Below are 15749 nucleotides of genomic sequence, written 5' to 3' on the forward strand. Positions count from 1 at the left end.
AATAAGCAATGGGAAAAGTACTCCCTATTCAATAAATGGTGCTGTGACACTTGGCTAGCCATATGCAGAAAAATGAACTAGACCTCTACCATATACAAAAATTAACTCAAAATGGTTTAAAGTTTTACATGTCAGACCTCAAACTATAAGAATCCTAGAAATCTTGTGAAATATCATTCTGGACATTGGCCTTGGAAAAGAATTTATGACTAGGTCTTCAAAAGCAATTACAGCAAAATCAAAAATTGACAAGTGGGACCTAATTAAACTAAGGAACTTCTGCACAACAAGATAAACTGTCACCAGAAGAAACACATATACTACAGAATGGTAGAACATGTTTACAAACTATGCATCAAACAAAGGTCAAATATCCAGAATCTATAAGGAACTTAGATAATTCAACAAACAAGAAACATATAACCCCATTAAAAAAATTTGGCAAAAGACATTAACAGAGACTTCTCAAAAGAAGACATACAAGTGTTCAACAAAAATGAAAAAATACCCCACATAACTAATCATCAGAGAAATACAAATCAAAACCACAATGAGATATTATCTCCTACATGTCAGAATGGCTATTACTAAAAAGTCTGAAAACCACAAATGTTGGCAAAGCTGTGGAGGAAAAGGAATGTTTGTACACTGTTGGTGGGAATGTTATTAGTTCAGCCACTGTAGAAAGCAGTTTGGAGATTTCACAAACAAAACCGAACTACCATTTGACCCAGAAATCCCATTACTGGGTGTATATCCAAAGAAAAATAAATGTTTCTACCAAAAGGACACATGTATGTTCATTGCAGCACTATTCACAATATCAAAGACATGGAATCAACCCAGATGCCCCTTGACAGTGGATTGGAGGAAGAAAATTGGTGCATATACCCTACAGAGTATTATGCAGCCATAAAAAAAATGAAATCATGTTATTTGCAGCTACGTGAATGCAGCTGGAGGCCATTATCTTAAGAAAATTTATGCAGGAACAGAAAACCAAACACCACATGTTCTCAAGTACACATGGGAGCTAAACATTGGATGTTCTTGGACATAAAGATGGCAAAAATAGACACTAGAGACTACTAGGGGGCAAGAGTTAATAAACTGACTGTTGGGTGCTATGCTTACCTCAGCATCACTCAATATACCCATGCAGCACACCTATACATGTACCTCCTGAATCTAAAATAAAAGTTGAAATTATTTTTTAAAACCACAAAATAAACATACATGAATATATAAAAAGACAAGACAGTATAGAGAATATAAAGCTTAGTACATATGACATAAAATGCTTGCATTACAAATGATTTCTGTTGGTTAAGAGAAAAATTAGAGAAAATTAGATGATTAGGTGATTATTTTAAGAATAGATAAAGAAAATTAAGTAACAGTCTTCAAAGCAAAGTTCTTAGTGTTTTGCTACTTCAGTTTTAGTGAGGAAATATGTTTGGATATTTAGCGAAGACAGGGTATTACATAAATGAACGAAAATAATAAATATTTATCATTCAGTTCTGTCAAATTATTTTCAATTATGAATTTCCAAAGGACTATGAGTGTATCAGATGATATGTGTCTGTAGCATCTAGGTACTGGTACATAGTATCTGTGAAGTGTTTATTACAATAGTAAATCTTATATATGTCAATCATCATATGAATTTATGACTGCTCATGAAATCTTTTGACCACATATTTTCATTGCTTGATCTAGGCAAGATAATAAAAATGTTATAATTTTAACTTATATGGTAGGTAATAAATAATATCCTGACAAAAGAATCAAGAAATAATAGAACACAAACAAGTAGAAACCCATCTCATGCTTATGCATGGGTAGAATCAATATTGTGAAAACGACCACACTGCCAAAAACAATCTACAGATTCAATGCAATTCCCATTAAAATACCACCATCATTCTTCACAGAACTAGAAAAAACAATCCTAAAATTAATGTGGAACCAAAAAAGAGCCTGCATAACCAAAGCAAGACTAAGCAAAAAGAACAAATCTGGAGACATCACATGACCCGACTTCAACTATACTACAAGGCTATAGACAACAAAACAGCATGGTACTGGTATAAAAATAGACATGTAGGCAAATGGAACTGAATAGGGAACCCAAAAATAAAACCAAACACAGCCAACTGATCTTCGACAAACCAAACAAAAGCATAAAGTGGGAAAGAACACCCAATTCAACAAATGGTACTTGGATAATTGGCAAGTCACATGTATTAGAATGAAAATGGATCCTCATCTCTCACCTTATACAAAAATCAACTCAAGATGGATCAAAGACTTAAATCTAAGACCTGAAACCACAAAAATCCTAGAAGATATCATTGGAAAAATTCTTCTAGATATTGGCGTAGGCAAAGAGCTCATGACCAAGATGCAACAAAAACAAACATAAATAGATGGGACTTAGTTAAACTAAAAAGCTTCTGCACAGCAAAAGAAATAATCAGCAGAGTCAACAGGCAACCCACAGAGTGGGAGAAAATCTTGGCAAACTATGCATCTGACAAAGGACTATATCCAGAATCTACAATAAACTCAAACAAATCAGCAAGAAAAAAAATAAAAACAAATAATCCCATCAAAAAGTGGGCTAAGGACATGAATAGAAAGTTCTCAAAAGATGTATAATTGGACTGGGCGCAGTGACTCATGCCTATAATCCCAGCACTTTAGGAAGCTGAGGCGGGCAGATCATGAGGTCAAGAGATGGAGACCATCCTGGCCAACACGGTGAAAGCCCATCTCTACTAAAACTACAAAAATTAGCTGGGCATGGTGGCATGCGCCTGTAGTTCCAGCTACTCAGGAGGCTAAGGCAGGAGAATTGCTTGAATCTGGGAGGCAGAGTTTGCAGTGAGCCAGGATCACGCCACTGCACAATGCACTCCAGCCTGGCAACAGAGTGAGACTCTGTCTCAAATAAATAAATAAATAAATAAATAAATAAATAAATAAATAAATAAATAAATAAATAAAAGATGTACAAATGGCCAACAAACATATGAAAAAATGTTCAACATCACTAATTATCAGGGAAATGTAAATCAAAACCACAATGGGATGCCACCTTACTCCTGCAATAATGGCCACAATTAAAAAAAAAATAGGCGTTGGCATGGATGTGGTGAAAAGGAAACACTTTTACACTGTTGGTGGGAATGTAAACTAGTATAACAACTCTGGTAAACAGTATGGAGATTCCTTAAAGAACTTTTGATTAAAAAATCAAGCTGTTAGAATAAATATGGTGAAAAGGTGCAGACTAAGTATGGACATGTGAGACTCAATAGAACCTGTGCAGTTAGAACCATGTTCGTATTTTGAGGTTATTTTATTTCTGTTAAAACATTCAACTGTCACATTAATAAATGTTCATTTAAATTCTGGTTGTAGTTTTTTGTAATTAATTTGGATTTTTTGTTTTATGTGTGTAAAGAGTCATGTGTGAAAAATTTATATTTTATTTTGTTTTTATACATAAGCAAAATTTCTAAAATAAGTCAAAAGTATCAAAAAGTGGGGAAAGGATATGAACAGACATTTCTCAAAAGAAGATATTCATACAGCCAACAGACACATGAAAAAATGCTCATCATCACTCGCCATCAGAGAAATGCAAATCAAAACCACAATGAGATACCATCTCACACCAGTTAGAATGGCAATCATTAAGAAGTCAGGAAACAACAGGTGTTGGAGAGGATGTGGAGAAATAGGAACACTTTTACACTGTTGGTGGGATTGTAAACTAGTTCAACCATTATGGAAAAGAGTATGGCAATTCCTCAAGGATCTAGAACTAGATGTACCATATGACCCAGCCATCCCACTACTGGGTATATACCCAAAGGATTATAAATTATTCTACTACAAAGACACATGTACACGTATGTTTATTGCGGCACTGTTCACAATAGCAAAGACTTGGAATCAACCCAAATGTCCATCTGTGACAGACTGGATTAAGAAAATGTGGCACATATACACCATGGAATACTATGCAGCCATAAAAACGGATGAGTTTGCGTCCTTTGTAGGGACATGGATGCAGCTGGAAACCATCATTCTTAGCAAACTATCACAAGAACAGAAAACCAAACACCGCATGTTCTCACTCATAGGTGGGAACTGAACAATGAGATCACTTGGACTCGGGAAGGGGAACATCACGCACTGGGGCCTATCATGGGGAGGGGGGAGGGGGGAGGAGGGAGGGATTGCATTGGGGAGTTATACATGATATAAATGATGAATTGATGGGTGCTGACGAGTTGATGGGTGCAGCACACCAACATGGCATAAGTATACATATGTAACAAACCTGCACGTTATGCACATGTACCCTAGAACTTAAAGTATAATAAAAAAAAAAAAAAAAGAATATAAAAAATTCAAAGGTCTGCACATTACTCAAAGTTGAGAAACATTGATTTATTTTGTGTTTTGTTCATTAATGGCCCAATTGAAACACAACTTTCTACATTAGCTTTTCTTGATTTTTTTACTGTAATTAATCTCTTCCTTCTTTGGAGTCTATAGAAATTATTACATTTTAGTTTTATTTTTCTTACCTGTCTGCTTGTTTTGTCTCTCTTGTTAGATAGTATGATTTGAAGAAAAATGGATGTGTGTGTTATAATCTGGGACAATATAGTTTTAAAAATTTAATTTAAAGTTCCAGGATACATGTGAAGGACATCTAGGTTTGTTAACATAGGTAAACATGTGTCATGGTGGTTTCCTGCACCTAATAAACCCGTCACATTGGTATTGAGGCCTGCATGCACTAGCTATTTATTATGACACTCTCCCTCCCTTCCAACCTCCCCCGACAGGCCCCAGTGTGTGCTGTTCCCCATTTGTTCTCATTGTTCAGCTCCCACTTATAAGTGAGAACATGCGGTGTTTGGTTTTCTGTTCCTGCGTTAGTTTGCTGAGGATAATGGCTTTGAGCTCCATCCTTGTCCCTGCAAAGACCATGATCTCATTCCTTTTTATGGCTGCATAGTATTCCATGGTGTACATGTATCATATTTTCTTTATCCAGGCTATCATTAATGGGCATTTGGGTTGATTCAATGTCTTTGATATTATAAATAGTGCTGCAATGAACATATGCATGTATATATCTTCATAATAGAATGATTTATATTGCTTTGGGTATATACCCAGAAATGGGATTGCTGGGTCAAATAGTATTTCTGGTTGTAGGTCTTTGAGGAATTGTCACATTGTCTTCCACAATAATTGAATTAATCTACATTCCTACCAACAGTATAAAAGCATTCCTATTTCTCCACAGCCTTGCCAGCATGTGTTGTTTCTTGACTTTTTAATGATTGCCATTCTGACTGGAGTGAGGTGGTATCACATTGTTGTTTTGATTTGCATTTCTCTATTGATCAGTGATATTGAGCTTTTTTTCATGTTTTTTGGACACATGGATGATATCTTTGGAGAAGTTTCTGTTCATATCCTTTGCCCACTTTTTAATGGATTCTTTTTTTTTTCTGGTAAATTTGTTTAAATTCCTTGTAGATTCTGGATATTAGACCTTTGTCAGATGGATAGATTGCAAAAATTTTCTACCATTCTGTAGGTTGTCTGTTCACTCTGATGATAGTTTCTTTTGCTGGGCAGAAGCTCTTTAGCTTAATTAGATCCTGTTTGTCAATTTTTGCTTTTGTTGCAATTGCTTTTAATGTTTTCATCATGAAATCTTTGCCCGTGCCTATGTCCTGAATGGTACTGCCTAGATTTTCTTCCAGAGTTTTTATATTTTGCGATTTTACATTTAAGTATTTAATCTATCTTGAGTTAATTTTTGTATAAGTTGTAAGGAAGGGATCCAGTTTCAATTTTCTGCATAAGGCTAGCCAGTTCTCCCAGCACCATATATTAAATAGGGAATCCTTTCCCCATTGCTTCTTTTTGTCAAGTTTGTCGAAGTTCAGATGGTTGTAGATGTGCGGTCTTATTTCTGAGATCTATATTCTGTTCCGTTGGTCTATGTGTCTGTTTTGGTACCAGTACCATGCTGTTTTGGTTACTGTAGCCTTGTGGTATAGCTTGAAATCGGTTAGCATGGTGCCTACAGCTTTATTCTTTTTGCTTAGAGTTTTCTTGGCTCTATGGGCTCTTTGTTGGCTCCATATGAATTTTAAAGTAGTTTTTTCTAAATCTGTGAAGACTGTCAGTGGTATTTTACTAGAAATAGCATTGAATCTTTAAATTACTTTAGGCAGTATGGCCATTTTCACAATATTGATTCTTCCTGCCCATGAGCATGGAATATTTTTTTCCATTTGTTTGTGTCCTCTCTGATTTCCTTGAGTAGTGCTTTGTAGTGCTCCTTGAAGAGCTCCTTGACATCCATTGTTAGCTGTATTCCTAGGTATTTTATTCTCTTTGTAGCAATTGTGAATGGGAGTTCATTCATGATTTGGCTCTCTGCTTGTCTATTGTTGGTATATAGGAATGGTTGTGATTTTTGCACATTGATTTTGTATCCTGAGACTTTGCTGAAGTTCCTTATCAGCTTAAAAATGCTCATCATCACTGGCCATCATAGAAATGCAAATCAAAACCACAATGAGATACCATCTCACACCAGTTAGAATGGCAATCATTAAAAAGTCGGGAAACAACAGGTGCTGGAGAGGATGTGGAGAAATAGGAACACTTTTACACTGTTGGTGGGATTGTAAACTAGTTCAACCATTATGGAAAACAGTATGGCGATTCCTCAAGGATCTAGAACTAGAAGTACCATATGACCCAGCCATCCCATTACTGGGTATATACCCAAAGGATTATAAATCATGCTGCTATAAAGACACATGCACACGTATGTTTATTGCGGCACTATTCACAATAGCAAAGACTTGGAATCAACCCAAATGTCCATCAGTGACAGACTGGATTAAGAAAATGTGGCACATATACACCATGGAATACTATGCAGCCATAAAAAAGGATGAGTTTGTGTCCTTTGTAGGGACATGGATGCAGCTGGAAACCATCATTCTCAGCAAACTATCGCAAGAACAGAAAACCAGACACCACATGTTCTCACTCATAGGTGGGAAATGAACAATGAGATCACTTGGACTCGGGAAGGGGAACATCACATACCGGGGCCTATCACAGGGAGGGGGGAGGGGGAAGGGATTGTATTGGGAGTTATACCTGATGTAAATGACGATTTGAAGGGTGCTGACGAGTTGATGGGTGCAGCACACCAACATGGCACAAGTATACATATGTAACAAACCTGCACGTTATGCACATGTACCCTAGAACTTAAAGTATAAGAAAAAAAAAAAAAAAAAAAAGAAGCTTTTAGGCTGAAGCGATAGGATTTTCTATATGTAGGATTATGTTATCTACAGAGACAGTTTGACTTCCTCTCTTCCTATTTGAATACCCTTTATTTCTTTCTCTTGCCTGACTTCCCTGGCTAGAACCCCCAATACTATGTTGAATAGGAGTGGTGAGAGAGGGCATCCTTGTGTTTTGCTGGTTTTCAAGGGGAATGCTTCTGGCTTTTGCTCATTCAGTATGATATTGGCTGTGGGTTTGTTGTAAATGTCTCTTATTATTTTGAATTATGTTCCATCACTACCTAGCTTATTGAGAGTTTTTAACATTAAGAGATGTTGAATTTTATCAAAGGACTTTTCTGCATCTATTAAGATAATCCTGTGGTTTTTGTCTTTAGTTCTATTTACATGATGAATTACTTTTGTTGATCTGAATATGTTGTTACCAGCCTTGCATCCTGGGGATGAAGCCAGCTTGACCGTGGTAGATAAACTTTTTGATGTGCTGTTGGACTTGGTTTGCCAGTATTTTATTGAGGATTTTTGCATTGATGTTCATCAGGATATTGGCCTGAAGTTTCTTTTTTAGTTGTGTCTCTGCCAGGCTTTGGTATCAGGATGATGCTGCCTTCACAAAATGATTGATGCAGGAATCCTTCCTTTTAATTTGTTTGGAATAGTTTGAGAATAAATGGTACCAGCTCCTCTTTGTACCTTTGGTAGAATTCAGCGGTAAATCTCTCTGCTCCTGGGCTTTTTTTTTTTTTTTTTTTTTTTTTTTTTTGGTTTGTAGGCTATTTATTACTGCCTGAGTTTCAGAACTCATTGTTTGTCTATTCAGGGGTTTAACTTCTTCCTGGTTCAGTCTTGGGAGAGTGTATGTGTTCAGGAATTTATCCATTTCCTCTGGATTTTCAAATTTATTTGCATAGTATGCAAATAAATTAATGCAAATAAACTAATTTATTTGTTTATAGTATTGTCTGATAGTTGTTTGCATTTCTGTGGGGTCAGTGGTGATACCCCTTTATCATTTTTTATTGTATCAATTTGATTCTTCCCTCTTTATTAGTCTAGCTAGCGGTCCATTTCACTATTCTTTCAAAAAACCAACTCCTGGATTTGCTGACATTTTTAAAGGGTTTTTCATGTCTCTGTCACCTTCAGTTCTGCTCTGATCTTGGTTATTTCTTGTCTTCTGCTATTTTGGGGGTGTGTTTGCTCTTGGTTCTCTAGTTGTGATATTATAGTGTCGATTTGAGATCTTTCTAGCTTTTCGATGTGGGCATTTAATTCTATAAATTTCCCCTTAACACTGTTTTCTGTGTCCCAGAGATTCTGGTGTATTGTTTCTTTTTTCTCACTGATTTCACAGAACTTCTTGATTTCTGCCTTAATTTCATTACCCAGGAGTCATTCAGGAGCATATTGTTGCATTTCCATTTAGTTGGGTGGGTTTGACTGTTTCTTAATCTTGAGTTCTAATTTAATTGCTCCGTGGTCTGAGAGACTGTTATGATTTTAGTTCTTTTGCATTTGCTGAGGAGTGTTCTACTTCCAATTATATGATCAATTTTAAAGTAAGTTCCATGTGGTGCCGAGAAGAATGTGTATTCTGTTTTGGGATGGAGAGTTCTGTAGATATCCAGTCCACTTAAGCCAGAGGTGAGTTTGAGTCCTGAAGATTCTTGTCAACTTTCCGTCTCAATGATCTATATTGACAGTGAAGTATTAAAGTCTCCTGTTATTATTGTGTGGGAGTCTAAATCTTTTTGTAAGTTTCTAAGAACTTGTTTTATGAATCTCGTTGCTCTTGAAGTGAGGCATAGAAATTTAGGATAGTTAACTCTTCTTGTTGTATTGAACTTTTTACCATTATGTAATATCCTTCTTTGTCTTTTTTCATCTTTGTTGGTTTAAAGTCTGTCTTGTCAGAAACTAGGATTGCAACCCCTGCTTTTTTCTGCTTTTTATTTGCTTGGTAGATTTTCCCTCACCCTTTTATTTTGAGCCTATGTGTGTCCTTGCATGTGAGATGGGTCGCTTGAATACAGCACACCAATTGGTCTTGACTCTTTACCAGCTTGCCATTCTGTGTCTTTTAATTGGGGCATTTAGCTCATTTACATTTAAGGTTTATATTGTTATGTGTGAATTTGATCCTGTCATCATGATGCTAACTGGTTATTTTGCAGACTCGTTGATGTAGTTGCTTTATAGCGTCATTGGTCTTTGTCCTTCAGTGTGGTTTTGTAGTGGCTGGTAATGGTTTTTTGTTTGTTTGTTTGAATGCTTGTTTGTTTTCATATTTAGTGCTTCCTTTAGGAGCTCTCGCAAGGTGGGCCTGGTGGTGACAAATTCTCTCAGCATTTGCTTGTCTGAAAAGGATTTTATTTCTCCTTCACTTATGAAGCTTCGTTTGGCTATATATGAAATTCTGAGTTGGGTATTCTTTCTTTAAGAATGTTAAATATTGGCCCCTAATCTTTTTTGGCTTGTAGGGTTTCTGCTGTTAGTCTGATGGGCTTCCTTTTGTAGGTTAACTGGCCTTTCTCTCTGGCTGCCCTTAACATTTTTTCTTTCATTTCAACCTTACAGAATCTGATATTATGTGCCTTGGGGTTGATCTTCTTATGGAGTATCTTACTGGGGTTCTCTGGATTTCCTGAATTTGAATGTGGGCCTCTCCTACTAGGTTAGGGAAGTTCTTGTGGATGATATCTTGAAGTATGTTTTCCATCTTGGCCCTGTTCTCCCTGTCTTTTTCAGGTACTTCAATCAGTCAGTTTGGTCTTTTTACATAACCCCATAAGTCCTGGAGGTTTTGTTCATTCCTTTTCATTCTTTTTTTTTTTTTCTAATCTTGTCTGCCTGTCTTGTTTCACCATGATGGTCTTCAAGCTCTGAAATTCTTTCCTCCGCTTGGTCTATTCGGCTATCAATAATTGTGGGTGCATTGTGAAGTTCTCATGTTGTGTTTTTCAGGTCCATCAGGTCATTTATGTTCCTCTCTAAACTGGTTATTCTGGTTAACAGCTCCTGTGATGTTTTATCATGGTTGTTAACTTCTTTGCATTGGGTTAGAACATGCTCCTGTAGCTCAGTGAAGTTCAATATTACCCACCTTCTGAAGCCTACTTCTGTCAATTCATTCATCTCAGCCTCTGCCCAGTTCTGTGCCCTTGCCAAAGAGGTGTTGCAATAATTTGGAGGAGGAGAAGCACTCTGCTTTTTGAGTGTTCAGTGTTTTTTCATTGATTTTTTCTCATCTTTATGAGTTTATCTAGCCTTGAACCTTGAGGCTGCTGACCTTTGGGTGGGGTTTTTATGGGGACATTTTTGTTAATGTTGTTGCTGCTTTCTATTTGTTATTCTTTTAATGGTCAGGCCTCTCTTCTGGTTTGTTGGGGGTCCACTCCAGACCCTATTTGCCTGGGTCCCTCCCATACCTGAAGGTGTCACCAGTGGAGGCTGCAGAACAGCAAAGACGGCTGCCTGCTCCTTTCTCTGGGAGCTCCATCCCAGAGGGGCACCAACCTTATACCTCATTCCTATACTTAGGAATGGTCCTAAATAAGGTATCTGGCGACCCTTATTGGGGGGGTCTCACCCAGTCAGGAGGCATGGGATCAATAATTAACAAAGCACTCCAGCTGGCCTTTGGCAGAGAGGGTGTACTGTGGTGGGGGGAATCCCACTCATCTGCACTTCCCAGGTTCTGCAGAGCCACTGGGGTAAAGACTAAGTCCACTGACCCATGGAGACCATGGCTGCCCCTCCTGCAAGGGGCTCCATCCCAGGGACACCAGAATTCTGTCTGTTCATCCCTAGCTGGAGTTTCTGAAATTCCTGCAGAGAGGCCCCATCCAGTGAGGAGGGATGGGTCAGGGTCCAGCCTAAAGGGGTAGTATGGCCATGATCCACCACAGCCGCTGTGCTACACTGTGGGGAATTCCTCCTGAGTCCAAACTGCTCAGTCTTCCACCAGCAGGGAAAAAGTGGCAGACTGGAGCTGCAATTATGGCTGCCACCACTTCCCCCAGGACTCAGTCATCTTAGGCAGCAGGCAGCTGCAGTGATGGCAGCTGCCCCTCCCCTCAGGAACTTGGTAATCTTAGTCTCTAGCTGAGTGACCTCTGAGAATCTGCACAGCTCTGTGCTTGGGACCCAAGGCCCTGGTCGCATAGGCTCACAAAGGGGATCTTCTGATTTGCAGGTTGCACAGATTCATGGAAAAAGCATGGTTTTCTGGGTAGGGGAGCACACTCACCACTTTGCTTGGCTGGGAGTGGGAGCTCCCCTTGTTACTTGCAGCTCCCAGGTGGGCCTTTTGTTCCACTCTGCTTTTCCTGGCTCTCTGTGGGTTGTGCCAACTGCCTATTCAGTCCCAATGAGAGAACTTGGATACCTCAGTTGCCGGTGCAGGATTCACGTGCAGTTTTTGTTCTTCTCTCGCTGTTTTCATTCTTCTGGGTGCGAGCCTCTGGCCGCAGCTATTTCCAGTCAATCATCTTGGTCCCTCCACCCAACAATACTTTTTTATAAAGAGTTATTCATTGAAGATTGAGTAAATGGATGAATGGATGGAAGGCTAAGGATATCTTTGATTATTTAGTGATAGTTAATATGGATATAGGAACAAAAAATAAAAACATTATTTTTCCAAGGCTTACATATAATAGAAAAAAATCCTTCATCTATCAGGTAGTGGTGATAGAAATAAGTTACAAATGACAGTGTAATTATTAAATACAGTAAACTAAGTTGTATGAAGGTGTTAGCTAATCATATAATAGAGTTAGCAATTACACAGCACAAGCGTTATTATATCTTTTCCTTCATCTGTGGCAATCATTCTAAGTAATCCTATTGCTCTTTTTAGGGGGGGTTCAGTTAAAACCTGAGAATGTTTATCTAGTTGTTGTAACCACTACCCATCAGTTGGACATTGAATATAAGGTGAAACCTGCCTGATATAAAGCCTCTAGTTTATATTTAATAAAGATGAGGAAAAAAGTAGTTACTAGTTCAAGGAATAGTTTTAGTTCTGTCTCATTACTGAAACCTGCAGTTCTTACACTTTTCTTCTTAACCCTGGAAGTGACTATGTAATATTGAGGTTTGCTTTTTTTCTACTTGAACCCCTATATTTGTGTCTTCTTTAATGGGATTAGTGTTTTTTCCACTGTCCCTGTAATTCAGAAAGGAATATCTTAATCCTCTTTAAAGTGAGTTTCCTCTTTCTACCTAAGATTGAACTGAAAATTGATTCTTCATTGCCTTGAAACATGACCATCAAGTTATTTACTGTGCAACATTATTAAATATCCCTTGGCAACAGCAATTCTAGATTTTAGGTTTTAATCAAAATTTTCTGACATCATATAGGCTACACATTAATTATACTGTCAATTAATTATATTGTCAATAGTAATTGCTTGTGTAATAGCAGGGCTTTTAATTTTTTGAATGTAGTGTGCAGGGTACTTTGAATAATAGATGAAGTTTGGTTCAAAGAAACAGGCTGTTGAAAACTTCACCGAACCAGACCGAGAATATAAATTGGACACACTGGATGTTCACTTTTATTCTTTTTTTTTTTTTTTTTTTGTGACATGGAGTCTCACTCTGTCGCCAGGCTGGAGTACAGTGGCACAATCTCAACTCACTGCAACCTCTGTCTCCCGAGTTCAAGTGATTCTCCTGCCTCAGCCTCCTGAGTAGCTGGGACTACAGGTGCACACCACCACACCTGGCTAATTTTTTGTATTTTTAGTAGAGACGGGCTTTCACCATGTTGGATAGGATGGTCTCAATCTCTTGACCTCATGATCCACCTGCCTTGGCCTCCCAAAGTCCTTGGATTACAGGCATGAGCCACTGCATCTGGCCTTTTTATTCTTATATGAAGAAGTACAAGACAATATCATATTGGAAATATGTCATTCACTTTTTTAAAAAAAAAAGTATTGGTCTGTCTGACAAGAGATAACTATGAACTTATCCTCCTTCTTTTTTGTAGAGTAACTAAAAAGCATGATTAGGCCAAACTAGAAGGAGTGATAATGTTGTGAATAGAGGACTCTGGTAAATTCCCATATTTCCTGTGTAGGAGTCATGGTTGCTCTGGCTATGGAACAGGTCCTAGAGCTAGTCAGAAAGCCCACTGTGAAGATGAGAACAGAACAGTAAAACTAAGGGAAGAGTACAGTGAATCTCTGACTTTATAAGTTTTCTTTTTACTGCTTAGATGTCAAACATCTGAATAAAAACTGAATAATTTATCATCTCATGTAGACATAGCTGCCACTTCTCTGTGAACTCTAAAATTTATGTATTTGAAGCAAATATGATCTTTATGTATTTGAAGCAAATATTAAATTTATGAAATATGATAATATGAAATTCATGTATTTGAAGCAAATATGATCTTAAAAATAGAAAACCATGTAGTTTAGTAGAAAGATGTTAATTTTGTAACCAAACAGGAAAGGATATCAATCCCGGTTTTGCCGCTTATTAGCTGTAAGTCGTAGGCAAATGAACAAAAAAATTCAGCCACAGTTTCATTTTTGTGTAACAGAAATACATATCTGTCTTGCTGTTTTCAGAATTAGAAACAATGTATATTAATGCCCATATAGGCACTTATTAATAGTGCTTATTATCATTATTGTTTTTAATGCTGTAATATTGTTATTTATCCTGTACTCTCAATGAATAACTACATTGAGTATATAGTACATTTTATTATTTATATTGCTATCACTACATGATACATGTAAGGAAAATATAATGCTGACCAAATAAAAAATTTAGATATTTTAATTACGATTTTCTCTCTTTCAGAATTACTTACTGTCATCTACCTTTCCAGAGTAAATGGCTTTATGTTGGAACAGAAAGAGGAAATACACATATTGTAAATATTGAATCTTTCATTCTTTCTGGATACGTTATCATGTGGAACAAGGCAATTGAACTGTAAGTTTGAACTTGGATATCACTTTATTGGCTTAAGTACTACATATAGTTATGTAACATATAGGTCAAATTATAGTTAATTGATATACATCTATTACTAATTTATAATGAATTTGAGTGAAAAGTTCAGTAAAATAACTTAAAGCCATAAAAGATTTTAAAAATACATATTACAATATTTTAGGCTTTCCAAATACCATAAATAATTAAGGTTTATGTCTAAAAATTTGATGACAAAATAGTAAGGCTTACTCTGCAAGTTATACATGGAAATCTCACTTCACTATAATCAAGCTTAATATAGCCACTTTCAGTGAGAATGAATTGTGTTATGTAAAAATAATCATGATCACTGCATATGATTTTAATGCTTGTAGCTTATTCTTTACTTGCCTCATTACAATATTGTTCTGGGCTCAAATATCTTTTAGGTTATGTTATGTATAGTTTTTTTGGGTATATGATTGATACCAATTACCACTTTGGCTTTGGCACTGATATTTAAGTTTCTGTACATGTAAAATGTGAAATTCTCCAAATATCAAACTGTGGAATTTCAAGCCATCTGTATTAGACCACTTTGCATTGCTATAAAGAATCCCTGAGACAGGATAATTTATATAGAAAAGAGGTTCAATTGGCTTATGGTTCTACAGGCTTTACAGGAAGCATGGTGCTGGCATCTGCTTAGCTTCCAGCATGGCCTCAGGAAGCTTACAATCATGGCAGAAGTTAGGAGCAGGCATGTCACATAGTGAAAGCAGGAGCAACAGGAGGAGTTGGGGGGAGGTGCTACACAATTTTAAATAACAAGATCTCACAAGAATTCATTCACTACTGCAAGAACTCACTTACTATGGCAAGAACTCACTATTACAAGAAGAGCCCTAAGGGAATGGTGGTAAACCATTCAAGAGAAATCCACTTCCCATGATCAAAGTACCTCCCACTAGGCCCCACCTTCAGCATTAGGGATTACAATTCAACATGAGCTTTGGACAGGGACAAATATCCAAACTATATCACCATCTATTTGTAGTATATACATAAACAATTCTTCTACTAAAATTATTAATCAGAAAAACAACTTTTATTTAATACATGTTTATGCTCTGTACATATTAGGTCCTTGATAAGATGTTTGACTTGAGGCTGGCTCATTTTCTGCCTCATATATAGTCTTTAAGTTACAAAATTTTTCTGCAAAATTCTGATTAAAGCACCCTATTTTTGTGAAACTTGATTCTGGAAATAAATCTTTTACCTAGTCTTAATGTTTCCATATACATGTATATTGCTTCATAAGGAAGGTTGTTACTAGTTATACTCTTGTCATCATACTCCTTTTGTATTATGTCTGAATGGGTCTTTTATTAATGATAATTCTTTCTCCCTCATTAGATTAGG

General features: G+C 36.9%; 1 protein-coding gene across 4 annotated transcripts in view; it reads left to right on the plus strand.

The window, feature by feature from the left end:
* The window catches only part of STXBP5L (syntaxin binding protein 5 like), a 468757-nt gene that overhangs the window by 161728 nt on the left and 291280 nt on the right, over positions 1–15749 (plus strand). For all 4 annotated transcript variants that reach the window (XM_030941686.1, XM_030941695.1, XM_030941689.1 and 1 more), the window contains exon 6: positions 14208–14342. In XM_030941686.1, coding sequence (XP_030797546.1) covers positions 14208–14342 — 135 coding nt within the window. The remainder of the gene's footprint in view (positions 1–14207; positions 14343–15749) is intronic.

This window comes from Rhinopithecus roxellana, chromosome 1 (assembly GCF_007565055.1).
Source record: "Rhinopithecus roxellana isolate Shanxi Qingling chromosome 1, ASM756505v1, whole genome shotgun sequence".
Lineage (NCBI taxonomy): Eukaryota > Metazoa > Chordata > Mammalia > Primates > Cercopithecidae > Rhinopithecus > Rhinopithecus roxellana.